The sequence below is a fragment of the Alternaria incomplexa genome (assembly GCF_024043165.1).
Source record: "Alternaria incomplexa strain BMP 0042 chromosome Unknown scaffold_4, whole genome shotgun sequence".
NCBI lineage: Eukaryota > Fungi > Ascomycota > Dothideomycetes > Pleosporales > Pleosporaceae > Alternaria > Alternaria incomplexa.
This window is the reverse complement of record NW_026249853.1, coordinates 19,663-37,953: the sequence shown is the minus strand read 5'-3', so window position 1 is coordinate 37,953 and position 18,291 is coordinate 19,663. Positions and strand designations below refer to the sequence as shown.

Below are 18,291 nucleotides of genomic sequence, written 5' to 3'. Positions count from 1 at the left end.
CGATACGATAATCCCCGGTTCACGTACATCGGCACGCCTACAATGACCGTCACCTTCGGCGCAATTTGCAGTCTCCTACAAAGCGTCGAGACCGTAACGACACAACGACCACGGTTACTTGCCAAGCAAGAGAAATACCGTATACGCGAGACAATCTCGCAATGGTTCCTCAAGCAGAGAGAAGCGCTAGATGATCCCGATACAAACGGGGGCGCCGTCTTGTCTGCTCTCTTTCCACATCGAAGGAAAGATCGAGTCTATGAAATGCAATCGCCATTACTTGCAAAGAAACTTGCGAGCCTACTTGCCTTCAATCACGGTCAATTAGCTCTGTTTGAGGGCTGGCATACAGGGAACTACGGTGACCTTGGGGCGTATGTCGAACGAGCAATGAAACCTTGGGATGGCACATTCGCCAGCAAACGTGCATTTCCGATCGAACGAATCGATCGATTGCTCGAACAATTAGCAGCGAGCTATCGGTTCTCCGACGAGGTCATCAGGAAGAAGCGTAACTCGGATTTCCAGACCGATACCGAGCTGAAGGAGATACTCGTGAGACTCGAGTCGTGGGAAGCAAAGTGGTTGGTGCGTCTCGTCCTGCGAGATAATTGTACCGTGGAGCTTGATGAGAAGTTTGTTCTGGAGCGCTACCACTTTCTCTTACCAGAATTGTTGATGTTCCAAAATGACTTCGACGCCGTCTTCAAGATGCTCAAAGGCGATCTGAGCTGCTATCCCGCAGTACCAGAGCACTCAAAGCAAAGACCTGTGCGTGTCGACGCGGCACAGAAACTGAGAGCTATTGTTGGAATCAAGGTGGGGCGACCGACGTTCCACAAAGCTTGGTCTTTCAAGCACTGCATGCAGCTTGTGGGTCAGCGCGCTTGGGCTGCCGAAGTGAAGTACGACGGCGAGTATTGCGAGATACACGTTGACCTGGACAATGCACCTAATGACATCCGCATTTTTTCTAAAAATGGAAAGGACGCAACGGCGGACCGAAAGCCTTTGCATGCTACGATTCGCGAAGCCCTCCGTATCGGTCGACCAGACTGCGTCTTGAAGAAGAAGTGCATCATCTTGGGCGAGATGGTACTCTACAGTGACAAAGAAAAGAAAATAATGGGTTTCTCAAAAATCAGGAAGCACATCACCCGCTCTGGTTCCTTCATCGGCACGCTCCAAGATTCATTGCCGCACGAGTGGGAGCACCTCATGCTCGTGTTTTTCGACATCCTTGTGCTGGATGACGAATCTACTCTACGTCACTGCCTTCAAGACCGTCGCAAGATCTTGAGGAACCTTGTCCATGTAATCCCCGGTCGGTCAATGCGATCGGAGTGGACACTTTTGGACTTTAAGACAGGGGATGGCATAACAGACCTTAAACAGATATTTGCCCGGAACCTAGCCGAACACCAAGAAGGACTAGTTCTCAAACCGTTGCATGCGCCGTACTTCCCACTTCTGTCAGAGCAAGGGCATCGTCAAGCAAGTTTCTTTATCAAATTGAAAAAAGATTACCTCGGTGACATGGGTGGTGAGAGAGATTTGGGCGACTTCGCTGTGGTCGGGGCTAGCTTTGATGCGCAAGTCGCGGCAAAGAGTGACTTGAGGCCTTTACACTGGACGCATTTCCATTTGGGGTGTTGTACGAACAAAGATGCGGTACAACGCACGGGTGCAAAGCCAAAGTTCAAGATCGTTGCGAGCCTCAGCCTCGACAAGTGCATACCAAAGAGCGATGCGAAATACATGAACGTTCAAGGTTACATCCGCCTGTCTACCCTACGAGACAATGGGTCGACCCTTGAGTTCGAAATCCAGCATCCCAAAGGCTATGACAGGCGGATGACCGCAGCATTCAAGAAGCCTTTCGTAGCAGAGATTCTTGGCGGCGGCTTTGAGAAGCTCCAAAACGAATCCTTCGAAATGTTGCGACACCCCAGAGTCAAGAAGATACATCATGACAGAACTTGGGAAGATGCTGTATCTTTGGAAGATTTGGAACGTATGGCCGAGGAGAAGTGGGAGGTGCCTGATGCTGACAAGCTCGATGGGCATGCTCGTGACGTTGCTTTGCTGGTCAAGAAGTACACCAAAGAGATGGGCGGGTCCCAAGCGACTGTAACGACCGACGATACTACGCAGCAGACGACTCAGCGAACTACACCTCGCTCGTCGCCAGTGGCGCCCCACCCGACGACCACACAGGCCATTCGCGAAGCGACGCCCTATAGCGCTACAGTTCAGGAAACGCAGCAACATACTTACACCACAGTTTCAAGTTCTCCAGGTTCTGCAGGTGGAAGCACACAAGGTAAAGGAACACGGGCATCTCGCGAGATGCGTATTCTTGTGAGAGAGGACACAATAGAGCGTCTGAATACCTTACGTCCTCCTACACCAATGTCGAAGGCATCTGGGGCGGCCAGCTCGTTACCACTCATATCTAGTGCGGTGTCTAACCTTGCAACGGCAAGCAAGAGGCGCAGCTTCATGGACATGATCAGCCCACCCAATGCAAAGCGGAGAAAAGCACTGGTTCCCTTACAGTGTTCAGCGAACAACCGCCATTTAGGCCAGTTCGATTATGACTCTCAAGAGGGGGTCGTTCACATATACGCCAAAGAAGGAGTCAGGGTACAGATACATTCCGCATCCCGAGACAAGGAGAAGGGTAGCTAGGAAAGCATGGTCTGGAATTCGCTGCTCCATGTAATCATCGCTAGTTGTTGTCGCGCAGTTTCGCAATTTTATAGAAATGGGCCTGGATCAAGATGAATATGATGGTCTGCTTGATATTACTGATCCCCGCATGTCGATGTCTCTCGCTCTTCTTTGATCGGTTCTAAAGACAGGATCTTCCAGAGTCACAGCCGCAATGGTAGACCTAGTGCGTTCGCGAATCTGTCTACGTTGATGTGATTCCAATCCACACATTACGTCTCGTCAAAACTTTGGGAAGCGAGAGTGCCAACCAAGGTATCTGCAACCACGAATTTTGCTACTCCATTCGGGTCTCATATAACATCCACGCACACCATCTTGCTATCTATTTCATTCATCTTTCTTTCCAATACCTCAAGTACCGACTATATCACCCCAAGTACCAACTACATCACCCCAAGAACCGACCACATCGCGACCATGGGACCCAACTCCACCGGTAGAAGACGTGTCAGGGACTCGGCATTTAGACATAGATCTGTATCCATATCTCTTACGCCTGCGGCGCAAGCTGAGATTCAAAACATGATGCGGCCTACGCAAAGCTCCAGCATGTCTATGAGCCCTTTGCAAACCTCGGCGCAAACACTTCCCCGTATACGAAGTCTTACAATCGACACTGACGAAACTTTGCCGCACTTTCCCAATGCACCGGTTCCTGATCCGATTGGTCCTGATGATTTACGAAGGACTGATGTGATACTCGCTCTCCATCGGCATCCAGTATGGAATGCTTTACAGGACCGCACGCGTCCTACCAGACAAGAACGCGCAAGTCGCAATCCAGGCGCGGTGGGGGATGGGCGATTTATTGAGAGCGCTAGGCGAGATGTCGATTATGCTCAGCCAAGGTATTGGTTCAGAGGCTCGGAAGCCATGCACGAACTATTTCGAAATCTCGACCTCGACCCAACAAAGAGCGAACTCAACGAGAGCGCACTCGAGCGACTTGCAGCAGCTAGCAAACCTTTTCAATGTCCGATCTGCTTCGAAACTGTGGCCAATCCTACTATCATCGTGCCGTGCGGCCATATCTTATGCCAGCCGTGCCTTGATCAGATGCGCAGGATTGCGTGCAGCGACAGAAAACGGATGCGATGTCACTTCTGTCGACAAGATTTGATCATGTCCACTGACTGGAAGTCTGTGCGTAACAAATATGGATTGGAAGAGGACAGTAGGGATGCTGTCAAGGCGGCTGCTGAAGACAGGCAAGACGCAGGGGAAGGAGGTAGCATAGTTGGTGGCATGTTATCGATGTTGAGAACGGCTGTGGATGAGAGGCTGGGGTAAAGCACAACGGTATCCCAAGGACGTAAGGGACGCGGATGGGTTGGGAAGAGAGGCGTGGCTTACATAAGGGTCTGAAGTAGGTGGAGCCGTCGGCGGTTGTGTTTCGGCTGCATGATCCTTGTCAAGCTTCCAGAAGCCGCTCCAGGGCCCATGCACCGTCACCACCGAGCGCGTGGAACTTTGGCTAGCCACGACATTCAAGTGACGCTTGACACAACCAATCTCCCCATTGCGCCTTCTGCCTGCTGTCTTTGATTGATGACTCGGAGCTTGATACCCGTCCACACGTCCTCCAGCATGCGATAGATGTGCCCCCCTGCCCACCCATGCCGCCGCCTATTCACCACCCCCGACCTGCGCCGCCATCATGTCTTCCCCCGATACCCCACGGAGATCGACCGAGAGCTTCGAGTTCCTGTCGCCGAACCCGCCGCAGGGCGCCTTCCCGTTCCCATCAGCGAACCATGACTGGACAAACAGGCCCAGCTCCACGGGCGGGCGCTACAAGCCGCGACGTGGCTCAACCGCGTCTTCGATACACTCGGTTGGGGGCGCACTCGACAGCGGCTTCAAGAGCACCATGGGCGCGGTGAGAGAGCAGAGCAACAATGCCATCTCCACGTTACTCACTCCTCCCATTATGCGAACTGGCATGGTGCCGCATACCACTGCCACGGTAACCGCAGGCCACCGCCCTCCATCCACCAAAGACATCCCGCCCGTGACTCTGACAAATGTACCCCACGTCGAGCCCTCCACCTTCAATCCATATCTGTCGCAAGTCGGCGGTTTGTACGACGCTTTTCAACGCGCAAAAGCCGAAGCCGAAGCAGAGGCCGCCCAGCCGGTAAGGAGAGGGTCGAAGAAGGAGGACGCGACTGAGTCACCAGCGGGGACACCTAATCTAGCAGGTACACCCTTCTCTTCCAACGGGCCACCGAAACCGAAGCGTCGAACGAGCGGATCCAAGCGCGCACTCCCAGCCATCACGCCGCTATCTACAATACCCAACATCTACTTCGACGAGAACTTCCACCTAGAAAACCCGCGAACCTTTGACGTAGTGAGCGAGCGATCCGAGGTGGTCAGGCCAGCGCGGACAGCAAGCAACGATGATTTTGGGGCAAACGGCTCTCTGGACGTCCCACAACCTCCCGGGCGGAAAGCTCTGGCCACGAATGCGATTCTACAAGAGAAGCTGTCGTGGTACATGGACACGGTGGAAGTGCACTTGATTTCGGCCATATCCACCGCATCGACATCCTTCTTCGCCGCGCTCGGCTCCCTCCGCGAGCTTCAGACGGAAGCATCAGATTCGGTCGCAAGGATAAAAGGTCTCAGGGAAGACTTGAAGAGGCTGGATGAGCAGATGGCAATAGGAGGCTTGAAGGTTGTCGAAATGAAGAGGCGGAGAGAGAATTTGAGGAGGCTGACAGACTCGGTCGACCAGTTACAGGCTGTCATAGTCGGACTCTCGCACTGCGACGAAGCCGTTGTCGACGGTGACCTTGAAACCGCCATGGCTCGAATAGAAGTTATTGAACGACTGATAACAGGCGCGCTGGACACGACTGATACTCAGAGTACCTCGTGGCTCGACTCTCGATTACCTCCGCAGTTGATCGATTTGCGTCACTTGAGAGCACTAGACGGAGTTTTCGAGAACATTACCGAGCTCAAGTTCCGTGTGGGCAGAGGCTTTGAAGTACGCTTTGTCGACACTCTGCTCACAGACCTGCGAGAGCACGTCAAGCGAGTTCCGGCCCATGATACCCTGGAACGATGGACAGCTGCGTCGCAAAAGGCACGCGGGGGCAACCAGAAACCGAAGACGACTTTACCAGCCTACATGACAACAGACGAAAAGCTACGAGCAGAGTTACGAGCTAGCCTGTACGGCCTGAGTGGAGCGCAATTCACCAACCAAGCTAGCGCAACGTTCAGGGAGGCTATGATCAAAGAGATGAAAGTCCTCATCCGGAAACATTTACCGAGCTCATCAGAAGACGATACTGGTTCCATGGCTTCTGTGTCTACAAGAGGCGGCCGGGGAACCAGTCAACAGGACAAGAATTCGATCCTTGCACGAAATCTGCGCGCAATGGATCCTGAGGATGCCGAAGTCTTTTTCGCTAATATTTTCACCAACATTGGAGAGGCACTCCGCCGTCTAAGCACACTGATCAAGGTGCTTCTTGATGTCACAAGCGGCGTGACTACCCCTCCCGCCTCTGCTGGTGGGCTTCGGTCTCCTCCAAGGAGTCCGTATATGCACAGTATCGATGATTACGTAGGCAATAACGTGCCAGTGCCAAGCTCCAACGACCTGCAGATGGAACTTATGCAAGCTCTGGATATGTCAAGTTTGTTAGGCCAGGCTGTCGACGCAGCACAGACACAGATCACCAAGCTCCTCAAAGTCCGCTCAGAAGCTACAGCTAATCTCCCATTGGAACGCTTCCTACGGTACTTCAACATGTGTAGGCTCTTTGCGGATGAGTGTGAAGCTGTCTCAGGGCGTTCTGGCGCTGCACTGAAGGGTGTGGTGAACACCCACATCAACGACTTCGTCTCCAAATTTGCAGACTTTGAGAAGCAAGAACTGATAAAAGCAATGGACTCAGATCGTTGGGAACCGAAGGACTTTGACGCAAGCGATATCGAGGTCCTGGCACGGTTGTTGAAGGGTATGGAGAGCGATCCACCAAGCTGGGCCGAAACTGGTGACGTTCTTCGAGAGATCGAAAAGCCGACCACAAATGGCACTTCAGTACAAACAAATGGCGCATCCGAAGAGAAGCCAAAGGAAAAGAACAAAACCACTATACCCGCCGTTGTGGACGAGGAGAAGTACACTATCTCCGAATCATCAACGGTCGTCCTTCGGGGTATCGAGCGCTTCGAAATCCTGGTTTCCTCCATGCCGAGTATGACTTCCGAAGTCTCTTCCTCCCTTTGCGACTACATCAAGCTTTTCAACTCCCGACTTTGTCAACTGATTCTCGGCGCGGGCGCCATGCAGTCAGCTGGCTTGAAGAATATCAACACCAAACATCTCGCCATTGCTTCTCAGACCCTTTCCTTCCTTGTCGCCATCCTACCTTATATCCGCGAGTGCTTCCGGCGTCGCACTGCATCAGCTTCCAACAAATCCTCAATCGGCGAGTTTGACAATGTCAAGCGCCTGTTGTACGACCAACAGAACCAAATCCACGAAAAGCTTACAGGCATCTTAGCTGGGAGGGCGAAGGTTCATATGCGCAGCCTCAAGAAAGTGGAATGGGATACTGAGGCTGAAGTCAATAAAGATGTCAGCCCCAGCATGGAGAGCTTGACCAAGGACACTGTGACCATGCATAAGGTGATTAACAAGTACTTGAGCGACATCCAGGTCCGCATGATTATGGGACCTGTGTTTGAGAGCTACAGAGAGGAGGTTGGTGGTGTCATCAAGGAGGCGGCAGTGAAGACGCCCGGTGGTAAAGCACGGTACGTAACCAAGTCAATTTGGGTGAATATATGATAGCTGACACCACTCAGATTGCTACGCGAGGCGAAGCTATTCGATGCGAAACTCGGGCCTATCGACGGTGCTGGCAACGTTGGTTCTCATCTCATCGGCCTCGTGGTCAGCAAAACAGTCGCGCAGCCCAAGGCGGAACCCAAGGTGGAGCCTCAAAAGGAAATCGAGGAGAAGAAGAGCGAAGAAACGGAGCAGAGCACAGAAGTGGAGGCCGAGAAAGCGAGCACAGAAGCAACTTGAAGTGAGATAGCATCCGAAATCAGCTTCCAGTCGCAGCTGCTACGAAATGACGCTTACGCTTCATTGGACTGCGTGACGGTCTCGCGATGGTCATCGCACGGTCCCGCTACAAGGAGAGAATGACTCTCCAATGGCCTGGCCACATCACCTCCGGACTTCGTGCACATTCGGCCCCAATGAGTACTATGATGGAAGTGGCCGGCGACTATACGCATCTTCACCCACATGTCACCTTTCATGTATCATCACCACCCAGCAAGGCGTTCTGGAGTAATAGAAGAAGAGCGGTCACTATGAGGCAAAGCGTCGTTGGATAGCGCTTGATATTGTGGGATGGGATGAGGAGATACTGTTGCTAAACCATTCAAGAGTTATGATCTTTCAAGGCCCCCAAAGAAAATGCGGACTTTCTGTCCATACCTCGCCCGATGTGTGCCCACCCTCATTTCGTTTGTCATCTCCATTGGATGTACCCCTTTCCACAGTGGTCGCAGCGGCCTGCACATGCCTAATTGTTATCACCACTATGTCTCTTTCACCGCCGCCACCCAGAACCACCACCGTTTCATCTCTTTCAGAAGTCTTCCTCGCACGGTCATCCTGGCCGCTCGCACTGTGCGTCTCATCTTCATGTACTACTACGCTCTTTCCTTCCAGCTTTCCTTCTTCGATGCTGGTATGTGAGTCTGTATGTAGCTCTGTTTCGGGCTCCAATTTGTTTGCTTTATCCTTGTCGCGTTCCTCGTAGTCGTGCACACGCGCTTGCAGAGCTAAATGCGCATTCATTTCCGTTTCTGAAATATCAAGTTTGACGTGTAGTGGTTTGTCTGACCAGTTTGTCGCGACTTTCCTGTTTGTGTAGCGTCGTGGCCGGGGAAACATCGATAGTTTTAGAAGGAGAAGACTTCAAAAGGAAAGAGGAAGAGGGGTCTTGAGAGACTTCAAGGGATACGAAGGTCACAGCTAATAACGTGTCACTCGAGTTGTATGTGACGTGTACATCACAATCACCAGCGCGCTTTTGTTGAATTGTTGTCAATTCTTCATATTGACAGACTGCCTGCCATATACTGTCCAAACGCACCATAGTACACTTCTTTGGAATAGAAGAGAGAAGACACATGCTAGTGTGACCGATAACCACACTGCCGGAAAGCAGTAGGGAGGACCTCGGTATCGAAATGCACACCTTCAATGCTGATCATATCTCGTCACCACATATGCTAGCCATACCTCAATCGAAACAGATGTAGCTCTTGGTACGCGGAACAAGTTGCCACTGATTGTATTCCGGTCCTTTGTTCCAGACGAGAGCGCCCTGGCATCCATCTTCTACAATACATGTCAGTTGCCTCCTTCCTAATTGGCTTCTAGCTTTGCAGCGCAGAAGATGCTGCAAGTGGAGAACGGATACACTTACTGTCAAAGTACATGCAAAAACCGCAGAAATAGTTGCCAACAATCGCCATAGTATAGCCCGGGTTCATGTTGGTACACACATTGGTCCCGTCTGTGCGCAACTCAGTGTAGAAGGGTTTGGAGTCGGGAGTGGTAGTGTACTGGCCGCAGAGCTTGTTCTTTGGGCCATCGGCGGCGGTCTGGACGGAGGAAGTGGAGTGGGACCGGGCGTACGCGACAGCAGCAGCGAGGTCGGCGTCGTAGGTTGCAGAGCCGGGGACGGGAATGGTGAGCGCAGAGTGCAGCTTGAAGTCCGCGGGTGCGGCAATGACGCACAGGGCGAAGACGCACGCGAGCAGGAGATTCATGAGATGCATCTTGGATGTTTGGTAGTTGTTTCCTTGAATGACTTTGTTGCGCAATGAGTGGAAGGAGCTGGGGGGGTGAGTGTGGGAAAGACTTTACTACCTGGGAACAGGCGTGGTAAAAGAGCGCGCGGGAGCTAGTGCGCTAACTGTGACACAGGTCGAGGTGGCTGTCCGAGCTTGGAATGAGCGATTGAAGAAAGGCTTGCTCCAATTGGAATGTGGATACAGGTGGGTGGTGATTAGCCTCAGCAAGGAAGTGGCGCGTAGATACCGTAGAATCACCGCATTATTTACAAGCCATAGGAGATAGTGGCATATGACCTGATGTTTTCGGCATTCTAAGCTAAACGAGTGACTAGAAAGTTGGTGAAAGAGAACAAAGACAAACAAAGAGAAACACCTTGCAAACAGCCATGTATGTAATTGGAGTGTTGGACCCAATCTACTACATCTCTCTCTTGCTCTCTCTCTCTCGATTTCCAAAGTGCGTTCACATCTCTCAGAGAGATGGGCGTTGCGTGGGAAGGGTAAGGTAAGAGCGGATGAACAAGGACTTACACCCGTTGGGTGGTTCAATGTTCTTGTAGCCAGGCCCGATGTCAATCCAATTTCCCTGGTCCAGATTGTTCCCAACTTGAGAGCAAGGTACGTTGAAGACGCGAACTGAGTGGTGAGACGTTAGCATACATACAATTGTTGGACTCTTCAGCTGAAGGGTATCTCGACTAAGCCGCGCTTGAACTTACTCGTCTTCTCCAGGGTGCTCTGATCGAAGAACGTAGCAGAGTATGGCCCGATCGTCAAATCTACACATTCTGGCTTGCCCTCCAGCTCGGTAGCGCTTGTTCGAAGGGTGAGCTCCGCTTTACCTGGAAGTTCTCTATTTTTACCGCAGTTGTTCTCGTCGTAGAATCGTGCACGCACGCTTCCAGACTGCCGTGGAGACAGTGTGCCAGGAGCGGCGCTAGCGGCCGCCGCAAGGAAGGCAACGATAGTGGTGAGCTGCGTTTCGATGACGTTTTGGGTTCTTTTGTCTTGTAGTATTGAAAGTGTCTGAATGTGATTGCGATGGATGTAGTGGTGAAGGATCATGAATGCCAGAGCAGGCCTCCTTTATACCCATCTGGCGGTAGGACTATCTCCGCTGTATCTATACGCGACATGCTCTATGGATCATCTCTCACCATATCCTCTGAATCAACTCTCCAACCGTATATCCTACTCGCCCTGGTCACGTCCAAATCTGTTGTCGTGAAGAGTTTGGTGAGGTCAGACGCATGATAGTAAGACATCGCCCAAGATAATCGTCTCAGTAATGGAAATGATGCTGTGTGGATCTGAACTGCTACTGAGTGGGCTATAAGTTATGATAGTAGAGTTTTGATATGAGCTCGTGCTGCGAAAGCTCTTTCTCGTCGGTGTGTTGTTGCTGACGCCGTGATCAGTTTCCGGTCAAGACAGGGATGCGCAAGTTCTTGTCTGGCAGTGTTGACGCGTTGCGAGAGCTCAAGAGGGAAGTTGCGTTGGTTTCTAGTCAACTCGGGGCGTGATGGTCCATCTTTAGCCTGCTGCTACGTCACCGCTACGTGTATACTAGCGCGACTGCCGTCTGTACCCACATACTCGAGTTGCTAGACTCTGACCCCGTGCTTACAAGACCTTCCAATATGCATGTGTCGTGCCAGCAAACTCACGACGTCTTCTACGAAAATGTATCTAAAGGCTGGCATCAGATTTCGCGTGCACGTAAGCTGCAACGGTAGATATTGTGCAAGTATACACGGGGGCGTCCCCAAGATCTTGTATTCTTACTAAAGGAGCGACAAGAAGACTATGAAAGAACACCCGCAAGACGAGACCGGAGTGTTGGACCCGACTCATCTCACATTTCTCCTTACACCACTCAACCCCTCCATCTTCGCGACTAGACCAGATACTTTAGACCTACTGTGATATTTTGACCTTTTCAGCAGATATAGAGCCAGTGTGATACGGCGGGATGCCATTTAGATGGTGATCCAGGACCGAATAGCCAAGTTCTTGCAGCTAGGAGCCTGGCCGGGAGCGATATCGACAAAGTTTCCGCTCGTGGCAGACGTGAGCTGAGAGCAGGGCAAATTAAAGAACCTCACTATTCACCTCATTAGCGAAGCTCTTATAGCCTCCTAGTTATCATCAAGTGTCACATACCAGTCCTGCTGAAGTTATTGATGTCAAAGCTGGTGCTTGCGAAAGGCCCAACAGTCAGATCCTGGCATCCAGCCAGTCCCACAGTCTCGGACTGCAAGAAAACAGTGTCTTCAGCCCATGGGGTGGGACCGCAACCGTTGTCGCGGAAGAAGCGGGCGTAGACGCGGGGAGCACCTTCGAGCTGACGCTTCTCCTCTAGTTCGATGGGTGTCGCGCTTACGGCGATGGCAGTGGCGAACAGAGTGATGAGAGTGGTGAGCTGCATGTTGAAGTTTGGATATGCGGTCGCTGGGGGTATGAATGGATAGATGGATGTGGAAAGAGGGAGATGAGATGAGATGAGACGAGATGTCGTAGTGAGATGGAATGGAGAACGGTGTATGATACTTGCTTTATATGTCTCCATAATGTACTATCATCCAACAAAAGCAAGCCAAGCTGCTATTGCGTGTGGTGTCGCTCCACCAACTCTGGTATGAAGAGCGACACGGATCGTGCGGTTGGTGGCTGACATCGCCCAGTCGATATCGGTCGTCTGTAGAACACCTACCACCGTTACGAGGTTTTGATTGAGTGGCTAGAGCATTATAACCCTGCTCCATAGCCTTAGGGGCTACAAAGCACGAACAATATTACGTTGGAGCCTGTTGGCGAGTGAGAGTATACGAGGAAGTGATGCAAAGGTCCCCATCCGTAGACTGCGACATGAGGCCAAATTCCAGGTACATACTACGTATTTTTGCTTCCTTTGATGCCAAGTTTGTAAGTCAGTGGTGCCGCTGACCCCGTGTTCCCGATTCCTGAGTCTCTCGCGGTCTTCACATTTTGTGAAATGACGTGGCTTTGCAAACATCCCGATTTGGTGCTTCGATGCGATCTTGCAGGTAAGCCGGTCGCGTGCATGCATGCACATTCACGTGCAGAGTGGCTGCATGAGTGGGTACGTTCCGCCTACCCGTGATCCCACGCAATCTTACACTCCTACCAACTCTTCATCGGGACTTCACGACGAAGACACTGAGAACGCAATCATCAACCAGCATATAAAAATACCATCATTGCGGTAGACACTGGATCGCTCCATATTCTATATTCTTATAAATGAGTGACTAGAAGAGGGTAGAAAATTCCTTAAAGGTCCTGAATGTGTTGTGGTGTGAGCCGGAGTGTTGGACCCGACTCACACTACATCGCATTACTACATAACAAAGCCTTCCTCGATCTGTCCACCAACAGGCCCCTCGTGAGCTAGAGCATCTACAAGGTGACATAAGACTTGAGCGTCAGCGTCTGGCAACCAGCCACGAAGCCCGGCGCGATGTCAATGTGGCGTCCGCTGTCAACGCTAGTAAGTTGCTCGCAAGGAAGGTCGTAAAAACGGACTGCACGTCATCTGTCAGCTCCTGCGAACTCAAAAGTCATTACGATGCGGCTAAAACATACTTGTCCTTGTAAGCATGGTCTCGTTGAAGTACGTGCTGGGGAAGTTGAACGAAGGGGGAAAGTTCATGCACGTGCTCAGGCCGGTGGCGGTGGTGTTTTGCAGTGGGACATAGTCATCGCCATAAGACTGGCCGTCGCGGCCGCATTGAGTGTCGCGATAGACTAAGATGGTTATAGCGTTAATACGTGTGCGGTTTGTTTTGCGTCGCGTAGTATCATCACTTACAGGTGGCGCGTACACGGGGAACTCCCTGACGAGTCTCGATGCCGGTAGCAGGCGTGGCACTGGCGGTCATAGCCGCAGTGGCAAGAAGGGAGGTGAGGATTGTAAGTTGCATCTTGGCGTTTGGGTACTGGAACAAGATAGTATGTTTGATCGAATGGATGTTTGACTTTGATGTTGTGATTTTTCTAGACAGCAGTCGAGTTCTGCTTTATAGCATAGAAGCTATGCACTCACACGTTCTGATAGCCTCAGCACACTGTCTCCAACTTGCCCTCCATTACGTATAACAAGCCTCTTTCTTTCCACCAGGTGTCACAGAAGCTCTAGGCTCGGGAACGTCCCAGCCTTCCTAGTTGGTGGCGCATGCCTTTTCCGGCCAGGCCATAGATGGTTCATGGTAGAAGACCTCGCTGATGCCTTCGCAACTGTAAGATAAGCTGCCAAGTGCTGAGTTTTGTCGACTTAATAATCCGATGTTGGTGGCAGCTGGCTGTATCGAGTTTGCAAGCTTAAGAGCCATGGGTGCTGACATATGCCTATATAGCAAATTGTGCAATAAGTCGTATGTGAGCCCGTGCTATGAGACGTGTCATTCAACAATGAGCTCTTTCTCTCCTTACTTTGCTGACGGTGTGGTCGATTCGCATGCTTGAATAAAGGTCAACACCGGCGCGTTATGGATGATCCCCACATCGTGCGCGTTCGTGAGCGTACATCTCTGTTAAAGTGTGATACGGTTTCAAATATGCCACCTCAGTGCTGAGATGATGCCTTCTTCCGATATGTGTCAAGAGGCTGGGCATCCCAGCCGGCTAGCGCGTGAAGGCCAGAGAGTTGGTCCCATGAACGGGAGCAGAGTTTTCTGACGGGATCCACCAGTCCAGAACAATTGTACGCGGTCAGTGTTGGTGGTGACGAGTCACGCCCAAGCAGCATTTTAAATGTATCACTGCCGTTTTCGCATACAGCCAGTGAGAGTACTTCGGTCGCCTTGTAGCGAGTCAGTCACCCGCCATCCGCCGTAAGCTGACGGGTGGCGCTGCTGATCCCACGGACGACCAACAGCAGCCCATCAGCAGTGATCAGTGATGCGTGTGGGATGCGAACAAGGAGACGCACAGACGGCCCGTTCCACCGTTTGTTTTTCGCCAGAAGCTTTCCGAGCGACCATTCGCTTGCTTTTGCTGCTAGTGAGCGCTCTGTTTGTTTTACACCCATGAAACGGGTTGTGGAGGAGCGTATGTAGACTTATGAATGGTCTTGAATTTGATCATTTTCGAATAGCTGAGTTGCAGTCGAAGGTTGGTTCAAATTCGGTGCTAGAAGACGGCAATCTTCGGCAAGGGCTTATTTTTCACTTCGTCAAACGTCATCCGTCTATTCATGTCCAAATCAGTATATTCCGATCGGTCATTAGGGTGCTGGAAGTTTCCAAGCCTCTGCCTGACCATGTATCTTTCGGCTTCTGAATTGGAAGTACTTGAAGCCCGCACACGGTCCGCAGATCTCAATCGCCGAACCGGCACCGGTTTTCGAGTGACGACAATCGCCTCGAAAACGAAGCCAGGCTTCTGCTGAGAAGGGGATGTATAATCTGGGGCACTGCCTGAGCGGATGTGGTGTCTGCCAAGACCTCTGATACGTTCAGTGCCAGGTATGGGCGTTCCCTTTGTGATAGCATACGCGATCTCATCGGGACTGGCTATTTCGCCGTGATCAGAAACTCCAAAGGTGTGATCCCGGCTGTTGAAACCATTACAGCCACTTCGCGAAACAGTGCTCAGAGAGCTTAGACGACTTGGACGAGTGAGGGACATCGAGGAATGTGAGTATCGGATGCTATGACGAAGATCAAGATCGCGTGAATAAGGGCGCGGGCGCGATGCATTTAGTGTGAATTCCAAGCCCTCTGGATGAACGGCGCGCCATGTAGATGCCGAATACCGGGCCTGCGTGAACAGAGGTCCGGAGTCGCATTTGCTTGCTGAACGCGACGAAAGAGGCGGGCGATTCAAGGCTCCACGGTTGGCAGAGGACTGTGATGCAGAAGGTAAAGTATCGAAAGAGGATTTACGATACGAGGCCATAAAAGCAGAGGGTATAGGTGGCGGGGCATGATGCGAAGTAAAGACTCTGGATCCTGATGAGATTCTGCTGCTTTGTCCCATCGGGTTGGATGAGCTGCTCCTCCGTGTTGGCGTGACATGACGACAGTAGGTGTGCTTCTCACACGTACATTTGCGATCTCCGCTGATCGTTGACCCATTGGAAGAGTGTGGCGGAAGCCATGCGTTTGCAGGTTCTCGGTAACCGTGCTTGAATAAATGAGCTTCGAAAGGACGGTTGACGATGGCGAGTACGCCAAACAGAACAAAAGACGCAATCCTGGTTGACTAGTCAGCTTTGGCGTCAAATTCACAGACTGGTTTAACATACAGCGAAATGGCGGCGAAAGTGGTCCCAACACGTCCACATAAGCAAGTGGAGCCAGATTCCCAGCTTTGAAGACCGGGTGCCTGTTGCAGACAAATAGGTCTCCTTGCGACGAGAACCATGTTCCATCCAGAGGTTAGTAACCAGAAAACACATAGCGAGATCACTAGACGGATGGCAACATAGGAAGTCTTCCTGACAGCAGACGTGTGTCGCCGTTGTTCTTCCCAAACCTTCTGCTTGAAAGAGAATACTGTGTGGACGCAAGTGTACGCAATTGTTGCGAGAGCCTGGGCGATTTAGTCACTGTTGGCCTTGATTGCAGGGTTCCAAGCACATACAGAAGTCAAGTTCAAGACCACTGGTATGATGTTCGTTGCATCCCACGGATCAGACACGATCTGGTACAGTGAGGTGACCAAACAGATAAGAGCACTCCAGAACAGTGCGTTAAGCAGGAGCGTGATGAAAATGAGAGTGGGTTTTCGCCGCGAGGTTCTGGTGTTGGTTTGAATCGTTTTGGACTCGGGCTTGGCGGACGGCTGTTCAGGGCGACTGTTTCTGCTGTCTGATTTAGTCATCCGGAAATTGACGATCCGCAAGCGAGGCGAACGCAGAGTTGTTATCGTGAAAACATTTATTGAATGCTGAAAATGCCTAGTCAAGGCAATTTCTAGGTATGGAATGGCTTAATAAGAAGCAATGTCGACGATGGTTCTCAGGAAGATTCTTGGATAGAGCCTGTACGTCCCAAACATGCAGCGTCTCAGAGGCAGCGCTATGTGCGTTGAGCGGCTGTTCTGTTCCTGCTTTCCAGTTCTATCCTCAGTCTCGGTGTGTTCATCGTAACGAGTAAAGCCTCGTGCACAACCAGACACTAAGGAGATCGTTATTAGAATATGTAGGCTCCCTAGATCCATGGCGCACTTGGGACAACCCGCTGTATGTCGCATCCCCGCAAGGCTTGCTTGCTCTGTTGCATTTCGCATTGTGAACAAGTCCGAGTCGATCGCGCAAGCGGTGTAGGGTGTTCGTTGTCGGGCAACACCCTCATTGCGTACGCAATGCATTCATGCAAGGGCGCTAATGAGGGATGGGTACCCCAGATAAGTTGCCGCACAGTAGCACCGGCAGTGCAAGCCAACAGCCGGGCTCCGGCAGGATTGCGACGAAGGCTAGTGCTTTCGTTACACGTGTACCGTCAGCTATGCAGCGGCGAAGATGATCCTCGCTTCAACCAAATCACAAACTGCGGGTATGTTGGTCCCTGGCGATCAACCAGTCCCTTCAGCACCAAAGGGTGTATGATGAACGGCGCTGATGTTTCGGCGCTAGGGCTCGGGAACGCGGCTTCCGTGTGTGCCTGAGGTTGGCGTGGGTATTTCTGCGTGCTCATAGGAACAAGAGCAGCACGAGGAGGAGAATGAGGACGAAGATAAGAACGCCGATGCAGCAACTGGACCATGTGTCTAGGGGGATAGGTCAGCAACGCCTGTCCAGCGATGGCCAAGTATCTTACCTTCGTTCTGCTTGATGACCCAGCCAACCTTCTTGAGGCCTGTCTGCAGCTTGCCACCCACCCTGTCTGCCACATTGTCGACGTCGGTGAGTAGTTCGCCCTGCTCTTCGAGCTCTCGGCCCATATCGTCGGCTTGTTGTCGGAGGTTGCCGACGGTACGGAAGACGCCATCGAGGGCTTCGTCCTGCTCATGCATCATCTCCATCTGTCTTTCCTGCTCAAATGCCGCGTAGTTGTCGTCGTCTTCGAAGGAGTCTGGATCAGGTAGAACATCGCCATTGGCTGCGATCTTGCCTTTGTTCTTCGCGTGTTGGACCGTCTCCTGCAGTTCCTCGCGCATGTGCTCGATCTCGGAGCCGACATCCTTGACTAGTGTTCTGCGGCGCTCGACTTCGTCAATCTCAAGACCGAAGCGATAGGGGTCATGCTCCACAGCCTTGACGCTCTCCACTAGATCCTCGAGATCCTGGCTGAGGTCTTGGAGTGTCTGTTCAAGCTCACTGCGAGCTTCACGGAGCTCGGGACTGTTTGCCGACGATGCCGAGGATCGAATACGTAGATACGACTTGAATAGCGGGCGCGCGGTGTTGAGGGCGGAAAGCACGTCTCTGGGACAAGTGTCAACGAGGATGCCTAAACGCGAACGGGGACGTCTTACGCCTGCACCTGGAGGAAAGGATCCTCGTCGGTCTGTGATGACATCATCCTGGGCTATGCGACGCGAATTGCACCTCCAGAATGTGGCCAGGAAGCAAGAGGGGCGCGTGGAAGCTGGGGGTGAGGATGTTGGAGCGTGTCGATAAGTTGTCCAGTACGAGCGATGACGCGCCACAACACCTCGGCACGGACCCACCTTCCCAAAAAATATCGCCCACAGCACAGTCAACTCCACTACGCCTTCCCGATGGCGCATCCCTCACCAAGA

The 18,291-nt window shown here is 51.9% G+C and overlaps 5 protein-coding genes across 5 annotated transcripts; 2 read left to right on the top strand and 3 right to left on the bottom strand.

Annotated features, from left to right (window-relative positions):
• Positions 1–42: 42 nt before the first annotated feature.
• J4E90_003203 (uncharacterized protein) lies at positions 43–2,691 on the top strand (the record flags this gene model as incomplete). The annotated part of the gene is made up of 1 exon (XM_051432774.1): positions 43–2,691. The coding sequence occupies one exon, from the start codon at positions 43–45 to the stop codon at positions 2,689–2,691; it is 2,649 nt and encodes an 882-aa protein (XP_051292672.1).
• Positions 2,692–4,393: 1,702 nt separating this feature from the next.
• J4E90_003202 (uncharacterized protein) lies at positions 4,394–7,789 on the top strand (the record flags this gene model as incomplete). The annotated part of the gene is made up of 2 exons (XM_051432773.1): positions 4,394–7,515; positions 7,567–7,789. 2 exons carry the CDS (start codon positions 4,394–4,396, stop codon positions 7,787–7,789), a joined length of 3,345 nt encoding a protein of 1,114 aa, XP_051292671.1.
• A 1,234-nt stretch (positions 7,790–9,023) lies between these two features.
• J4E90_003201 (uncharacterized protein) lies at positions 9,024–9,564 on the bottom strand (the record flags this gene model as incomplete). The annotated part of the gene is made up of 2 exons (XM_051432772.1): positions 9,024–9,121; positions 9,210–9,564. The coding sequence occupies 2 exons, from the start codon at positions 9,562–9,564 to the stop codon at positions 9,024–9,026; spliced, it is 453 nt and encodes a 150-aa protein (XP_051292670.1).
• A 696-nt stretch (positions 9,565–10,260) lies between these two features.
• Positions 10,261–12,010, bottom strand: J4E90_003200 (uncharacterized protein; the record flags this gene model as incomplete). The annotated part of the gene is made up of 2 exons (XM_051432771.1): positions 10,261–10,589; positions 11,746–12,010. The coding sequence occupies 2 exons, from the start codon at positions 12,008–12,010 to the stop codon at positions 10,261–10,263; spliced, it is 594 nt and encodes a 197-aa protein (XP_051292669.1).
• Positions 12,011–17,239: 5,229 nt separating this feature from the next.
• On the bottom strand, positions 17,240–18,071 carry J4E90_003199 (uncharacterized protein; the record flags this gene model as incomplete). The annotated part of the gene is made up of 3 exons (XM_051432770.1): positions 17,240–17,316; positions 17,367–17,974; positions 18,025–18,071. 3 exons carry the CDS (start codon positions 18,069–18,071, stop codon positions 17,240–17,242), a joined length of 732 nt encoding a protein of 243 aa, XP_051292668.1.
• Positions 18,072–18,291: the final 220 nt, after the last annotated feature.